The 16,118-nt window shown below is 35.6% G+C and overlaps 1 protein-coding gene across 11 annotated transcripts in view; it reads right to left on the bottom strand.

The window, feature by feature from the left end:
- The window catches only part of QKI (QKI, KH domain containing RNA binding), a 160,076-nt gene that overhangs the window by 43,482 nt on the left and 100,476 nt on the right, over nucleotides 1-16,118 (bottom strand). For all 11 annotated transcript variants that reach the window (XM_055714082.1, XM_055714083.1, XM_055714081.1 and 8 more), the window contains one exon: nucleotides 7,240-7,383. In XM_055714082.1, the coding sequence (XP_055570057.1) occupies nucleotides 7,240-7,383 (144 nt within the window). The remainder of the gene's footprint in view (nucleotides 1-7,239; nucleotides 7,384-16,118) is intronic.

Below are 16,118 nucleotides of genomic sequence, written 5' to 3' on the forward strand. Positions count from 1 at the left end.
AAGAATGCTTTAAATAGTCTGAAATGGGAAATGTTTACTGGTTGCTTTCCTGTTACCTCAAACAAACATCTTTGCAATGGCTAAGATCCCTCCAGAAACACTGCCAAGATGACCCGTACATAAAGTGATTTGACCTCTTAATATAGTTTCATTAATATATAGTATAAATATGTGTTAAAAGTGCAGGACAACAAATTTCTACTCTTTATATTATGTCTCCCCAGGAGTCACAGTCCTATAATTAGTATTTCTTCCACTTAGGTACCAGGCTGTGATTTCAAAAAAAATAAAACCAACCAACCAAAAAAGCTGCAACTAGAAATGAATGATAAGGAAAAGAATGCATGGGTAATTCATTGCAGTTTGCTTGTCATCTTTGTCAAGACATCATCTTTTTCAAGACAGACAGACAAGGAGAATCAGAGCCTCATGCCTTCTTGCATAAAGGGAGAAATACTTTAAGAAGATTTTATATAAAGATCCCAGCTTACATGTTCTGCTCTAGAGCCATCAACAGAAAACGAACAGAGAGATGCGAGAAAAAAACCGAAAGACTACAAGAAACACTGGAAAAATAGCCAGGAATAGAGGAAGCAAGTTTAAAAAAATGGGACGAAGAATGAAAAGAAGTTACAGATACCACAGAATTAATTACCATAATAGGCCAATGTCATTTTTTCTTCCACAGCTATGTCTACCAAAAAACAAATAGATTAAGCACATTTCTGGAAGACAGACAAAACCCATGCAGAACCTAATTAGAGCTCCTAATCAATGTATTATCCTGCTTTGGAAGGGCATGTACCCACTGAGTTTCAGGCAACAGAGCTTCTTTGTTTCTCTTTGAGAAGAGACTATTTTCTACATTTCCCAAGGTCTTTTTCAGAAATTACAATCTACTATTTCTCAAGTCATACATTTGTAACACCTTAAATAAATGGAACAGAGGAGAGTGGTATATAACTCCAGTAAATATTTTGGAGAAGGAGGAAAAGGGGAAGAGAGACAGGGTATTCAACACTAACTGTATATAGACACAATTAACTGATTTCCCTGGGTTCTAGAAGCCATCAAAGATGTCTAGAAGATTCAGAGTAACAGCTGGATTAAGCCACCTAGGATTAACTGCTGGAGGAGCTTCTTTCTCCCATTAGTATAAGGAAAGCTGTGGGAGAATAAGAATCAGTATCAACAGCTACCTAAGTTATAAGCTAATAAAAGTAGACATTCACATCATTTTATCTGACTATGACTACATGTCTAAATTTTTAAAACAATTAACTGAAATATCTGAGAGTATTGATTCATCCTTAATTATTTGCCAACTTTTTGAATACAGAAAGTTGAAAACAAATCTATAATCATTATATGAAAAAGCACATTTTATATCCTCTTTCAAAATCACTCTCATGAACAATATTCTGATAAATAATATTAGTTTTCTCCTTAGTACTGCAAAGATCTTTCAGGAGAGTTAAGGAATTTAACAGAGTTTAAACAAGTTTTTTAATCCAATGAAATTGCAAGTCACCTAGATATCTTGTAGTAATACGGTCTCAAAAAGATAATTTCCATCAACAGACATTATTTTGGTGGTAATGAACCACTGGTCCACCACAATAGACAATGATGCAGAGAGCTGCTTCACACTTGCAGCTGGCCTGAAATAATTTTGGTAGTACTCAATACTAGTGTAAACTCAAAAATTTAACATTGCAGTAACATATCAAGTACAATACGTACAATAAGTACAATAAGTACAAACACTTCCTACGTGAGCTGCTGTACGAGTCCTCCTCTTTACAACTCAGACTCACATTACAGTAAGACTTAAAATACATACCAGAATGTACTTGAGGACTGCCCAGTGTAACTAATTCTTTATTCAACTTGTGAATAACTTGCTGAAATTGCAAGTACTAGACATACTGGACACTGAAAAACAGAAGAGGAAACCCTACATACTAGCAGGCTTTCCTCTTTTGTTTTCTACTGTCCTGTTATGCTACACTGAATTTCTGATTATTTTGTTCTCATGCTGTCTGCAGGTGAACATAGTCAACTCACAGTTCTACAGAAGTTTAAGTTTATTTAAGGGTGGTCTGCTGCAATCCCGTTTTTCCCTGGCTGTGTGTTCTCATTCCGTCACTTCTGTCAGTGCTAAACCAAAACTGACTCCATAGCAAGTCAGCTAATCCGAGGTTAAGCTCTCCACCAAGCAGACTCACTATGCGGTCAGATGAAGGCCAGTACTTTCTGATGCAAAAGAGGAAGCAGGAACAGCAAATCACGACGGAATGGCAAGACTGCAGCAGCCCTTGGTTCATACTGTCACGGAAACTTTAAGTCTGCTTCACACTTCTAAAAATAACACACTATCACCTCTCCTCCACATCAAAAAGTTTACCACATGGTATCCAGCAGTCACTCCCAAGAAGTTTGACTGCTTCATTACCCTACCTACAGAGCTTCCCTTTGATCGTTTACATGACATGCACCGTGAGAGACTTGCGTCTGAAATGACAGACAGATGTACTGCAGGAATTTCCTAAAAAGCTTTCAAGGACAGCAGCGTCCTTTTTCTGCTACTGTATCACTTATTAAATTTCATAATATTAATTGAATAAGCAGCAAACAATGGATTGCACAGCATGACCAACATTTCAACAGGGGGACTATAGAAGGCGGCACTATGTTCTCACTTGTGAAAGCAAAAATGTAAAACCAGCACATCATGCAGGAGTGAATTAGAGCTATTCAGGGAAGTCAAACTCGCATGCAGAATTTATTGTGGCTTTTTAATGGCTAAAACAAATGAAACCTTCTTCTAGTATCTTTCAAATTCCAAGCTATTGCAAGTCTTAGCTACAGGGCAACAAATTCTGTAAAGCAGTACTACAATATCCACTTTTTTTTAAAAAACTAAAGCACGATGAAAAATTATTAAATCAAAATTGTTTCTTTTCTATCAAGTTTTTGGTATGGAATTCACTGCACACAAAGTTCTCAGGGTAAAAATGAAGACATCCTTCAATTTATTGTAAAAAGTTGAAAACAGACCACAAGGGAAATTTACAACTGCACTTATAAGGAAGGTTTTAGAAATGTACTTTAATTAATAAACAAGCCCCACCTCATCACACTTGCTGAGGGCAGTCTTTGGGAAAGAAATGCTTTTAACTTATCCAACTGAAAAATAAAATATTCTACCAATACTACTGCCCCTTCGTTATATTCTCTCCTGCTATATAAAGACATGTATATAGGAGTAACTAAAAATAGAAATACCGTTAAAATAACATCCTAGTAACAGGGAGAAACAGGACAGTTAAGAGAGTGCTTACATATCAAGCATCACTATGACAAACGTTCCAAATCGTATTTCCCCCATACCATATCGCTAAATTTAAAGATATTTAAGTCTGAAAAGTCCGGTCACTATTAAATGCAATAACCAGATGTACTAACAAAATTAAGCAATCTTCTACTTCTTATTTCCCACTCATCGCAATCTTAAAATTCCATTATTGTAGTGGCAAGTTATATATGCAGATTTGACAGGGAACTTCACTGCAGCTGTCTTCAGACAAGATGCAGGCAGTAACCAAGTAAAACTAGATTCCCCAACGCAGGAAGTGCAATACAAAGAATGTGAAAAACACTGATTTCAGAGCAAATTAGAGTAAGTTAAGCAGAATCCAGAAATATTATCTTTTTTCTAGAAAGGAAGAATGTGGAGTCAAAGGAAAAAGGGGTAAAAGGTATTTGCCTGAAATCTGAATTCTGTTGTATGTGCCTCATCCTATATAAAAACAGTTACTATGATGACAAATTAGTAATTAAAGAGACCTGAAGAATTGTATAACGAAAAATGTATTTTAGCCAAATGTGTTTTCCAGAGAGTTTATTTAACACTTCTTGGAACATTAAAGCCTTACACTCATTCGTACTGCCCAGGACCTCAAAAAAAAATTTCCAAACCCTTAAAGACACTGTAACTTGGTACAGCGCCTATTACATTTGTCCCCTTACACAGGCTCTGCATTATTTCATACATTATTTTTTTTCTTACATTCTGCAGTGCATATTCCAGAGCATCTTTTGTCTTTCCTTTCCAAGAGAACTGCCCACCCTTACTGAACTCTCACGAATAACAAACCCTCAAAGCTCTCACAATGAAGAGAGATCAATAACCTGTAGGATTCACTTTACAAGGCGGCATAAGGCCGGTACAGCTCAATGTGATCCCAAAAGCCTGCAGACTGCTTTATTCTTCCTTTTTTTCTTTGGAGAAAAACATGAAAGAAGCAGTAACATAAAATCTTGCAGGTCCAGATAACGACCAGTAACTCACTGAACTATGGGAGGAGGAAAAGAATTAGTCCTAAAGAACCTGAAGTAAAGCCATAATAATAATAATAATAATAACAACAACAACAACTACTACTACTATTATTATTATTATTAAAGTTTCATACCAAAGAAATGGAAATAAAATAAAAAGTAATAACAATTAAAAAAAAAAAAAAGGTTTTGGGCTTTCTCCTTAGGGAGATAAGATGGCTTGTTCAGCCAGTCTGCCTCAAGTTGTCATTTTTATTTCTAAAGACAAACTTTTGACTATACCACCATCTTAGTAAAAATCCAAGAGCAAGTGAAAAAAGTAATTAATAATTCACATCCACAAGAAAAACAATCACTAGTGATCTAGGTTCATAAAGATGAGAAGAAACACACTTTACTACTGAAACAGCCTCTGTTCACCCAAGTACTTTCACATGGAAATCCATTTTAGAAATGCACCTATTTGTGCACTGTTGCTATAAAATGTAATTAGACTTTTTAATATCTTGAGTATAAATGTAACTGATGATTCCAATAAATTAGTAACTCATTCCCATCTCTTAACACTAGCTTTGCTTTTCTGAAATGTATCCCAGAAAACCAAAACATTGCCATTATATGGCAAGAATGACACCAAATCTTCTCTCCTACATAATCTCAAATTTTATTCAAGTTGGACAGAGATAAACCAAAAATATATTAATATCTTTTTATCTATTTTAATCCTCTGTCATTCATTTGGAAAACATTAATAGTGGCAGGTATTCTGCCATGTGAAGAGGAATTTCTGATTTTACATTCATACATTTTAGAGCATCTTTGGAATCTTCCAACATCCAGTTTCCCACATCTTATTATAATTAGCTAGGATTTCTTTTTTTCCTCGTGCTTACCCTGATTATTTCAAGGTTTATGGCTTCCTTCATGGAAGTTTTCAATTCATGTATTTTAATCCTAAACCAGAATTTTTCAACTCTCAAACTGCCTGAAACCGTAATTTGATTGAACAGCCTTTTTCGATACTAATTAAACAGATGCAACAGGTAGTGCAAAAACCAAGTTCACCTATATACTAATTCATTAGTATGTATTACACATGCCTGTTTCAATGAGACATAATTTTCAGAAATAAGAGCCAATGGACCTTTAACTCTTGCGCATGCAATAAGCACTGCCCGAATTTCTTATGCCGACAATACATAAAGATGTTAATGAAGTGAATTGACAAAATGTTTTTCAAATGATGCTGTATTTGGACAATAGTTAGCCCTCTGTTGACTTTTTTCTAAAGGGAAAAAAACCTTTCTGTAATCAGGATTATGGAGCTCCCTCCAACTGATTAAGGTACTAAATGAGGCAGAATATTCTCAAGAAAAAATGCTGACTGACACTATCACAATGAAGAACCACTGATGTATTCATTCCTTCTGGAAGCTCAAAATACACCCAATACACCACCTCCAAAAATGAAGCATAACACAAAACCAGACAGAGTATACATGTTAGTACTTCAGACATACTGGGGTTGTGTGACCTATCAGGTCATCGTGAGCATGACCCTTTAGTCCTATTATCCAGCAATAAGAGGGAGGTAGAAGAATCAACAGATATTTGACTAAATTAGTTCTGTATTACATGGAAGTTTGAGTTGTGAGAATTTTTTTAAACTATTTGCTGCACAGTAACTAAAGAACATAAGGGTTTCAAATTTTGCCCATATAAAGTCTCTTTCTTATTACTACTTCTGATCTTGACTATAAACACAATATTATGTGCTCAAGATCTCTTTAGTAAATGAATAAATTCTGAACATCTACTTTCTCTAGTTGTCTTCTGCTTTCAGATTGACACTGCAATGTGAAGAGGACCAAATTACATTTTTTTCATACTTCCTGCTTAATATTTTACCATATTTTGTTAATTCAAAAATTAAGTCTCTTTCCTGATCTGTGGTAACTTCAAAAAATGTCTTCTGACACCATGTGTCACCACACGTTCTCTCAGTGCCATCATCTATTAGCATTCACTAAACACCCAAAATCACTAGGTCATTTTAGTACCACCTACTATTTTCTTTCACAAGATCATCTCCATTTTTCCTCACAATAAGGAAAATTTTCCTCCACTGAAAAAGATACAATTTATTTTTATCATTTTATAATGGCACAAAAGTGGTGGTAAAAATCAGCAGAAGATGCAAGTTAATGGCATGGGGTGCACTATACAGCCACACTGAGTCACTTTGATTCGAGTGAGAATACAGAGCCAATCTAAGAGAAGGGCTCTCACAGGGTAATTCTGGTCCCTGCAAAAGGCTCTAAGTCATCTAGCTGGGCAGAAGACAGTTTATATTATCAGGAAATGAGAAAGACAACCCATTTTCTAGTTTCACTATGTTTATTTTTCCCCAGTATACTGACAGCAAAGTTTTTTGATATTGTGTTCCTGAATTGCTTTGCTCTTTTTGGAAGGTGTTCAATGTGATGATCAAAGAAAACATACCTTCTTTTCTTAAAGTATCAGAATCATCTCAAAGCAAAACTTAAAAGCATGTCGTATTTCCCCAGCCTTAAAGTGAAGTATCCTTATACTGAAAGAAGGTGAGAAAGCTAGTGTTTGAAACAGTTCAGCATTGCATTTTTAAGGTGGTAAGAATGTCCTGCATCTGTATTTAAAATGAGGGAAAAAAAAGATAAAAATCTATTAAAAATATTACTCTGTTCTGAGGAATAATTTGATCCGGGATGAGATGTTTTAAAGTTCGCTAGAGAATTACAAAATAGTATCTAAACTTCATTTCAGGATGCTACTCCACAGGTTTACTCTTGCTGCAGTATTGCATTTCAGAAGTAACTTCTGGAAACAGAAATCAAAGATTTGCGTACAAATACTTACTGCAGGTATCAGTAACTTTTTCACTTCTTCAACAGCCCTCTTCAGCTTTATTTCTGCTCTGTTCTGAGCATCCTCCACAGTGATAAGTACATGTAAATCTTCATTCAGGTGTTCCCAGTTGGGCTTGCCTCTGTTCTGTTCTTCCTAAAAAAATTAAAACATGGAAACTATGAAGTACTGTTACATTCTGTATAAAACAATTACATATACATTAGACACATTCAGTTTTTTGAATAGCACAAACTATTTTCAGCAAGATGGGAAACGACCTCCATACTGTAGAAATTGTTTTATGTGGTTACTTAAGAAGAACTTGGGCTTTGAAATATCTTTTGGGGGATTTTGTTTGTGTTTTGGAACCACGACTTTTTTTTTATTTTTTGAAGACTATAAAACAAATGTGATTTCTTAAGAGTACCTTTCCAAACCAAGCAAAGTAACAAGAACATGAAGTACTACAAGCACAGTATTGCTTTCAATATTATTTGGAGCCTTTCAAGGCTTAAACTGATAAAATATACTGGTGGCTAAGAAACTTAATATTTTCAATAAAAGTGAAACAGAAACCATACATAGAAACTCCATCTGAATCATTCCAAAGGACAAGAGAGCAATTCTTCAGTGTTAAAAATCACTTTAGTCACGAATAAAAGGTTCAAGAATCAAACATTACAAAGAGAAAAGAAGTTGCCATTTTCAAAGCAGAACTATGTGCACTGCATGAAGGGCAGACAGGAGGAGATGACAAGGCTTTAACACTGAAGTCACAGAAGAGCATGTAACAAGACAATTGTCATTACAAAGGTACTCTGTTACATCAAAGGCATTAATAGTCCCAAATATAAACCTTAGTAATGTTTTCAGAAAGGCATGCTAAACAAAACATTTTTTTGATGTAAACATTTTTAAACAGATATCAGTAAATTTAAGTAACACATCAAATAACCAGTGTTTCAAAAAATAATATAATGAACACAGCACAGAAGAAACTTTACTTTTATTAAACAGCTAAACTTCCCAGAAACTTAATTTAAATGTGACAGTATTTAAAATGTGATAGAACAAGTTAAAAAAAAAGGGGGAGGGGTGTGTGTGAATGAGAATCAAAACTTCAGTAAATAAGAAAGGTTTATTATAACTAGAATCTAAATAAAGGCCTGCATAAAAATCCTGGGCATAACAGAAGAGCCTCCTGTTTATACGACAAATATTTGTGGCTTAACAATGATTCACATTTTAAAAAAAATAAGGCAAGCAAAGTTAATTGCAAATGTGTCTTTTCCCCCAAATTTCATTAACATTAAAATTCTTCCAAGAAATCAGACAAACAGAGGAAATGTTTGATGATTTAATACCAACAAATATTTGCTGTGCTTCATATTCATAGGTACCTGAGGGACCACTGTTACTTAGAATATTCTATCTTTAATTCAGCTGCTTTAACTCTGAAATGTTTTGTGGAATAGATAAGGATAAAAATGAGGGGGGAAATGGAATCATGAGAGATATATAGAAAATTTAGGTAAAAGAACCAGTACTCTGAAGGAAATTTCATTATTCTTCATTTAACATCTGCACATACTCACTACTCCATAATATCAAGCTACAGTGTGGGGTTTTTTTTAATGTTCTCTTAGACAACTTTCTAAACAATGGTGGCTCTGAAAATATCTTCGTGAATTTCAGAAGCTGAAAGAGAGAAAATAACCCTCATTCATAAAACAGAACCTGATGCAAAACACAGCTGAGTTATAACACATTCTCTGCTGTAATTTAATCTCTGAAAGTACTATCTACCACAAGGTATTTACAGCTTATTTCACTCAATCATGATTGAAACTCAGCACTATTACTATTTAAACAATTCAATTATTATTTTTTTTAACCCCAAAGCAGGAGTCAGTTGTTTTCTTTAAAGATGGTGAGAAGCTATACTAATATCAGGTAGTACAAAGTATTATGTTACAGGTATGATGGATGAGAGAAGGTTCCTAAACCAGCAGAGGGCAGAGCAAGAAACATGCTGCTACCTCTTCTTGTACCGACTGGTAGTAAACTGACACCACACTGGAATGGGAAAGGTACCACTTACTCACAGGTGAGATGCATGATAACCCGCACAACTATAGTACTGGGGTGCTGGGGCAGGAAGGCAAGCAAAGGACAGGGAAAGGTGTTCCCAGGTAAAAAAGTTCTGTTCCTAAGAGAATGCTTATACATGCTTATACGATGTGGGCAAACATAAAGCATCCTTACTGAGTGGCATTGATTTCTTTCATAATGAAAATTATAGGGTTCAAAGTCTCAAAAACTTGGAAGATCTGGGAGGAGTTACAACCTGTCAACAACAAAAAAATACAATGCACACTGTTATACTGAATGTATGCCCGATTTGTAACTTTTAGAACACAGAAAAATATGTTGTTATCTAAAACAAAGTAGCCTGCCTCTCTTTCTTACTGTTCAAGTATTTCAGATTAACAATCTCAGCTATTGGTTAAATTATTCTGTTGCAGAATGAATTCTTTTTTTTCAGTTTTTTTTTTTTTTTAAAGCTGTACATAAAGACAATAAACAGATGATTCTATATATATTTCCTTTTTTCCACACACCCTAATTTACTTTTAGATGGAACAAGTTGTAAGGTCAATAATCACATGTATTATTAAGGTCAGAACTCATAGCACAAATATTTATCAGTAAGATAACTGAACTAGTATACAACTAGGTCTACACATGCTCTTCTATGGTCATGAAATAGATCAGTAAGCTCTGTTGCTGTGGAGAGTACTATTTCTTAAGTCAAACGGTAAGACTGAAAGAAAGGTTAAGAAGAATAAAAGACCACACTATGTTTTGAAAAAAACAAATGGTCAAAAAACAAAACCAAAAAAACCCCACACAAACAGACAACCGAGTTTGGAATGGGCTTCCAATTTCTGCTGTTCTATCTCAACACACTGGGGCTTTGATTCCTCTACTGCTTCCATTCTGTCCCATGAGGTTGCTTTCTTAGTAGGTTAACAATTTTCCAAGACAAGTCTTGTTTGTTCAAAATGCTAGTTGAATGTTATATCAATACGAGTGTTTAATTATTTATTTCGTTGTTTTTATCAGAAGCAGGAAATTCAGATCTACACTACATCATTTATTCGAAGTCAGTTGCAAAATGTATGACAGGGCTAGGCTCATGGGAGGAGAGATAACCTGCAACCTCTTGCAGTTACGAGCTGCAATTTTTTTATGCTTACCTCATTCTCCTTTTAAATCATGAAAGGATGGTTTGGAAAAACATATATTCCCCCAGATAGAGTATTTCCTTAAATTGAACTAGTCTTCTGCGGAACAAGTCTTGGAAACATCATTTCCCAACCACATTTTATTGTAGAAAAGGCTGAATGAGTAAATTGAATATAGCTGGCATTCAAGTTGGAAGGTATCTTTCTCAAGACTCATGAAATATGGTACAAGACTTTAAGGCTTGGTTAGGTTGGTGGTTTTTTTTTTTTAAATAGTTTGGGGAGAAAATGGTGAAAAGATGGGCAGGAGAGAATGACTACAACTTGCCCTGTTGCAGAACTTTGTAGAAAGAAATTACAAACTATGGCTATTTTGAAGTGAACTGCAGCTAGAACAATCCAGATTACTTCAGAGAACCAGAAAATGGCTGAGGTGGGAAGGAACACTGGGCATCACCCAAGTCCACTCACCCCCCGCTGAAGGCAGGGTCAACCCGAGCATGTTGCAGAGGGACAGGTTTTAAATATCTGCAAGGACAAAGACTCCACCACACTCTCCTGTTCAGTGTTCAGTCAGTGTTCAGTCACAATAAAAAAGCTTTTCCTTATGTTTATATGTAACTTCTTTTATTTCAGCATGCCTATTGCCTTTTGTCCTTCAGTAGCAACTGTCAAGCAATTGATCCTGGTTGCCAGGTCTACCTATAGAAAAAAGCTGCTAGGAATAACTTTTTTGTCCAAAATAACCCTCATGGTAATTTGTTTGTTACCACAGCAGAAAGGGTATGTGCATAGATGAAAGAAACAGCACCATGAAAACTAGAACACCTGAATAAAAGACTCATGAAAAAGAAATTCAATTGCATGTATTCAGAAATTATATTACATACACAAGAAGTAATTTGCAACATGAAGTTTTCCTGCATCCCAGAGGTTGTTTATGGAAGAATTATACAGGAAAAATGGAGGCAGTGAAGATACAGGAAATTATGGAGTAAAATTATTTATATCACAACCTTGGGGAGCAACAATATTAGAAAAGCTTAATTACAACCAAACTATCTTGTCGCTAAATTAAAGAACATTAAGAGCAACATAACTGGCAGATAAAAGTTTCACTGTGCTCCTTGTTTGGCAGAAATTTAGCCTAATTCTGTAAACAGAGTTTGTTTTCATTCTGTTGCCTGTTCATATACACTTATCCTCAGGGCACCTATACACAGTAATGGACTTGAAGAAACTGTTCAATATTTATCTTGCTACCAAGGTCAATGGATCAGGTAGTTTAAAAACCAATATTGCTACAACTCCTTGAAATTTAGTTGCACAAAAATTTAGACTAATAACATAATTACGGGGGGTGTGTGTGTGTTGCATCTTTTATTCTAATTATTTTTTATTTTCTTGGGGAGGGATTTAGTGGGGAGACACAAAGTAGGCAGAGGATGCAACTGACTTGTATCTATACAGTCAAACTTTAGTATTAGAAAACTTGTTCCATGAGAAAAAATACTAAAACTACTAAAATACAGGACACAAACCAACAGGGAAAGCTGCATTTTCCATACACCTCACCCTACCACAGTAACTCCAAGTCATGGTCTTATATCTCCTGCATCCCAGTCCTTTCAGGCCATGTCTATTTAAATCTTCGTATCCCATCCCAAAGCTTCACTCTTAATACCTTAACTATTGACTTAACAAGAAAGAGACAGCAGATGATCGAGAACTCAGTACATCCCTTCCCTTGGCTACAGGTATTAAGGTAGGCCTCTCCTCTACCTAGAAAATAATTTTCCAAAAACTTTAAACCCAAAGGAAAGAACTGTCTGTGAAGCTTGACTGAAATTATTGAAAGGATTCAAATGGTGAAAGGGGAAAATATTTTCAGAAAACCCTCACAAAATATTTTATCAAGATTTTTTTTTTAAAAAAAAATCTCAGTCTTTATTTCTCACACAAAGGCTTAAAAGTCCTCCCCAGTATGGCCAACTGACTACAAATAAGTTGATGAATTAAAAACTGATGAAGACTCCAACAACTTCAAGCTGTCAGAATGCCATTTAAAGGAAAACTAAATAAATAGAAATACTTCCCTAGTACCAGACAAGGGTGTATTTGTTATAAAATAAAGAAAAAATGAATGCAATGTGGTAAGAGTAGAAGAAAGTTTTCCACATGGCACTTTTTTCAGAAAGCTACGGCCCGTAGTATTAAAAAAGTGCCACTCCCATGCTATGCACTTTTTCCACTCTAACTCATACAATTTCCAGTACTGTTGGCCACTAGAAAATACAAACACAGCTCAATATCAACAGCAGGGGCCTTTTAAACATTTCCAGTGGCTTCATTTCTTTAAGAGTGAACCTTAGTATCCTTACTCATCCTGAAGTGACAGGTTATTAAATTCTGTTTTCACTAACGTATTACAACAAGCTGGTCTCCCTACTGAATGACAAAAACCACAGAAAAGCTAGACCAAAAGGGAAGAATGTTTTTATATAACACCAAATTGAACACTAAAATTAAAAGGCATCAGATTAGCTTTAGTCCTTTAAATCGTACAAAGGTTTAATTCAAGTACATTCTAAGAACTTTAATTAAAATTATCCTACGATGTAAGAAACAGTATAATCAGTCACGGGTGCTTCTCACACTCAAATAGAGGAGGTAAGATGTGGAGAGAAGAAATTCAGCTATTTAGTAAAATTACCACAATATATTTTACCAAATAAAATGTACTATAGGTACATTACAATTGACAGTAGTTCTAGGTGAATGTTTATTTTATGTTAAGAAAACATTCGCATATATATATGTATATCAAAGTTTTAAAAATAGCTGGAAGATCAATTTAAAAGAAGCTGCGTGAATTAAAAAAGTTAACATGTTGATTTAAAGCAATTCTGAAATAGAAGTTAAATTTAACTAAAAAGTAGATAAATTAGAAAGGTCATTGTAAGCAATTTCTAGTCCTGCTCTAGTTTAAGTTTTTAAAAATAAGAACTGTGGCCATGCAACGATGTCAGGTCTGAATTAACGAGTCCAAGAGAAACATTACTCAACCATTCAATACAGATTACACCTTACTTAACAACCTTTTGTTGACACAATTCAACTGGTAAAACCAAGCCAGAGGAAACTTATGGAAAAGAGTATTCTTGTTTGATAAGTCATTACTCCCAACCCTTCATGGGCCACAAGAGATGTCCAGCTTGTGTTAACATAACTCTTGTTCTTGTAACTGTTCATCTTGACAACCTGAGCTACAGAATTTAAAATTTTTGGCATCTCTGCTGCAGAGATACTTGAAAACATTTGGAACAGAGTATTTCTGTAACATACCGTGCAATGAAAAAAACACTTAGAAATCTCAGTTATACAAGTAACTCCACATCAGCTGATACATATTCACAAGAGCTGTAGCCCTAAACAAAAATTATATTAATAGTTTCTTACTGTTGTTTTATTGTATCCTTTTGTGGCCAATCTAACAACTTCAAAAGGTTCACTCCCCTTACCAGACAGTCCTTATTCCTCCACTAGAACTGGCCCCAGCAACACGCCAGCCTTTCAGAGCGCCAGGCCAACATGCTGGTGCAGCAAAAACCCACTCCCTACCTCCCCATTTTCTCTGGACAAGTGAGTTGTGTAAGATCATAAGGGGCTACTACGTGCAGCACAAGGTCAGTGCTATAATCGGGAAAGGGAGAAGATAAGGGACCTTATTTTAACATCTAACTGCCACTTGAAGACTAGCTCATCATGTCTCATGGCACTAGCCAAAATGAGCCAGGGACAGAACACGATTATCTTTATTATCCGACATGAAGCAACTTGTTCTTCTCTGTAAGAACTAGGTATTAAACTGCCAGTATGCAGTAGTAACTGCAAATACAAACAGGGAGTTTGCTTCTTCCATTTTTGCCAGTGAATCATCTTGACAGGATTGACCAGTCAAAAACAAACAAAAAACCCTGGAACACCACCCACCTGCCCCAAACCTATATTCACAAGTGTATTCACATGATACACTCTTGACATCAACATTCCAATAAAAGTTGTTACTTCAGAAGAGGCCTGCAAACAAAGTGCTTAGGTAAGTAGCAAAAATAGAGGGTTTTATCAGCTGAAACTCCAAGCCAGCCCTGCAGAAAACCAGTTTAATATGATGCACTAATTACAGTATCTGTTTGAACAACAGTGGTAATTTTTTAACATGAAGCATTGGAACACACTGATTGTCCTAACCCCTACTGATAAACTGCTTTAATTGTGCAGTTACAGTCAGGCAAATTAACATAGACTTTTGCTCCTACTGAGCTTCTAATGGTAGCAGTTCAGAAGCAGGAAGCTGGTGAAAAAATAATGTAACAAAGGAAATACTGAAGGAGTAGCACCTGGTCAGGGAGAACACTGTAATTTACTTCACATTTAGAATTTCTGATTGAAGTTTTTTCCTATGGAAGCAATGGATCAATTGCTTAAGTTAACAATCACATACGCAACTGTTTTGAATCTCAGGCAAGTCAGTGTTATTTAGCATGTCTTTAATTATCAATTATTACTGTACACTAAGCCCCCTTCAAGACTATTCTGGATTAAAAAGTGGGTGTCTTCCAGCTCACATTAAACTAGCTGGTACCTGTCAGACACTGTCAAAGGGCATTATCTAAAAAAATCTTTTAAGAACTATTCTGAAAAAAAAATCTGACCGCATGAAACAACCTAATGTTTCTATGCACAGAAGAGGATTATGTTCTCTGTCTCAGAGCCTCAACACAGACACTGTACTCAGGAAACTTCAAATCAAGCACCGCCCCAAGTTCAGATCTGCCCTGCAGTCAAAATGGTTCCTACATGCACAAAACACCATGCTGGATCTTTCTAAAGCTGTGGCTTCACAGCACAACTGAGTTGACAAAAGAGGAAGCCCCTGTCACTGCCCAAACCAGCCTGCAACCCCCAAGCCCACATCCCCCTGGCTCTGCACAGTTGTAGCTGGACAGCAGAAACTCTCCATAGCAAATATGAAAAATGAAATAGTTAACAGGATTGCATCTCTCCAGGGTTTTCTTCTTGCCTATTTCTCTCAAGTTGTGCCAGTGTGGAAAATAAGAGCACTGATTTGTGGAATAAGCTGTATTGTCGAGCGCAATCAAAACTCTGTAGCCTGTTAAGACTGAATAGTTCACTGGTTTGGGAGGAAAGTAAAAGAAGTTTTGTATGCACTGGTATCCTCAGGGAATTAATCAGAATTAGCACATGAAATACACAGCATAAACACAATACCAGGATATCTGTTAGAGATGAATGCAATTGTTAATACTGATACTTAAAATTAGCATGAAGTGCCAAACTTCACCTAGTCAAAGGAATGAGGCTGTTCATTTCTCTGACTTTGGACTATGGGTAAGAGTTTTAACATTTTAACTTTACCAGGATTCTTGAAGTAGTAAACTTAATACAGAGACAGCTACACAGATATCCAAGTATAATTTTATTCCCCTACAGAAAAGGGAAAAAGCAGTACAAGGCATTTCACAATACTGTGATTATTTTCACACACTGGCCACTGTTAATGTACTAATATCTGTAAACAAATATCAAAGCCCATTTAAAGAAAATGAAATACCAATA

This window comes from Falco cherrug, chromosome 6 (assembly GCF_023634085.1).
Source record: "Falco cherrug isolate bFalChe1 chromosome 6, bFalChe1.pri, whole genome shotgun sequence".
NCBI classification, from domain to species: Eukaryota; Metazoa; Chordata; class Aves; order Falconiformes; family Falconidae; genus Falco; species Falco cherrug.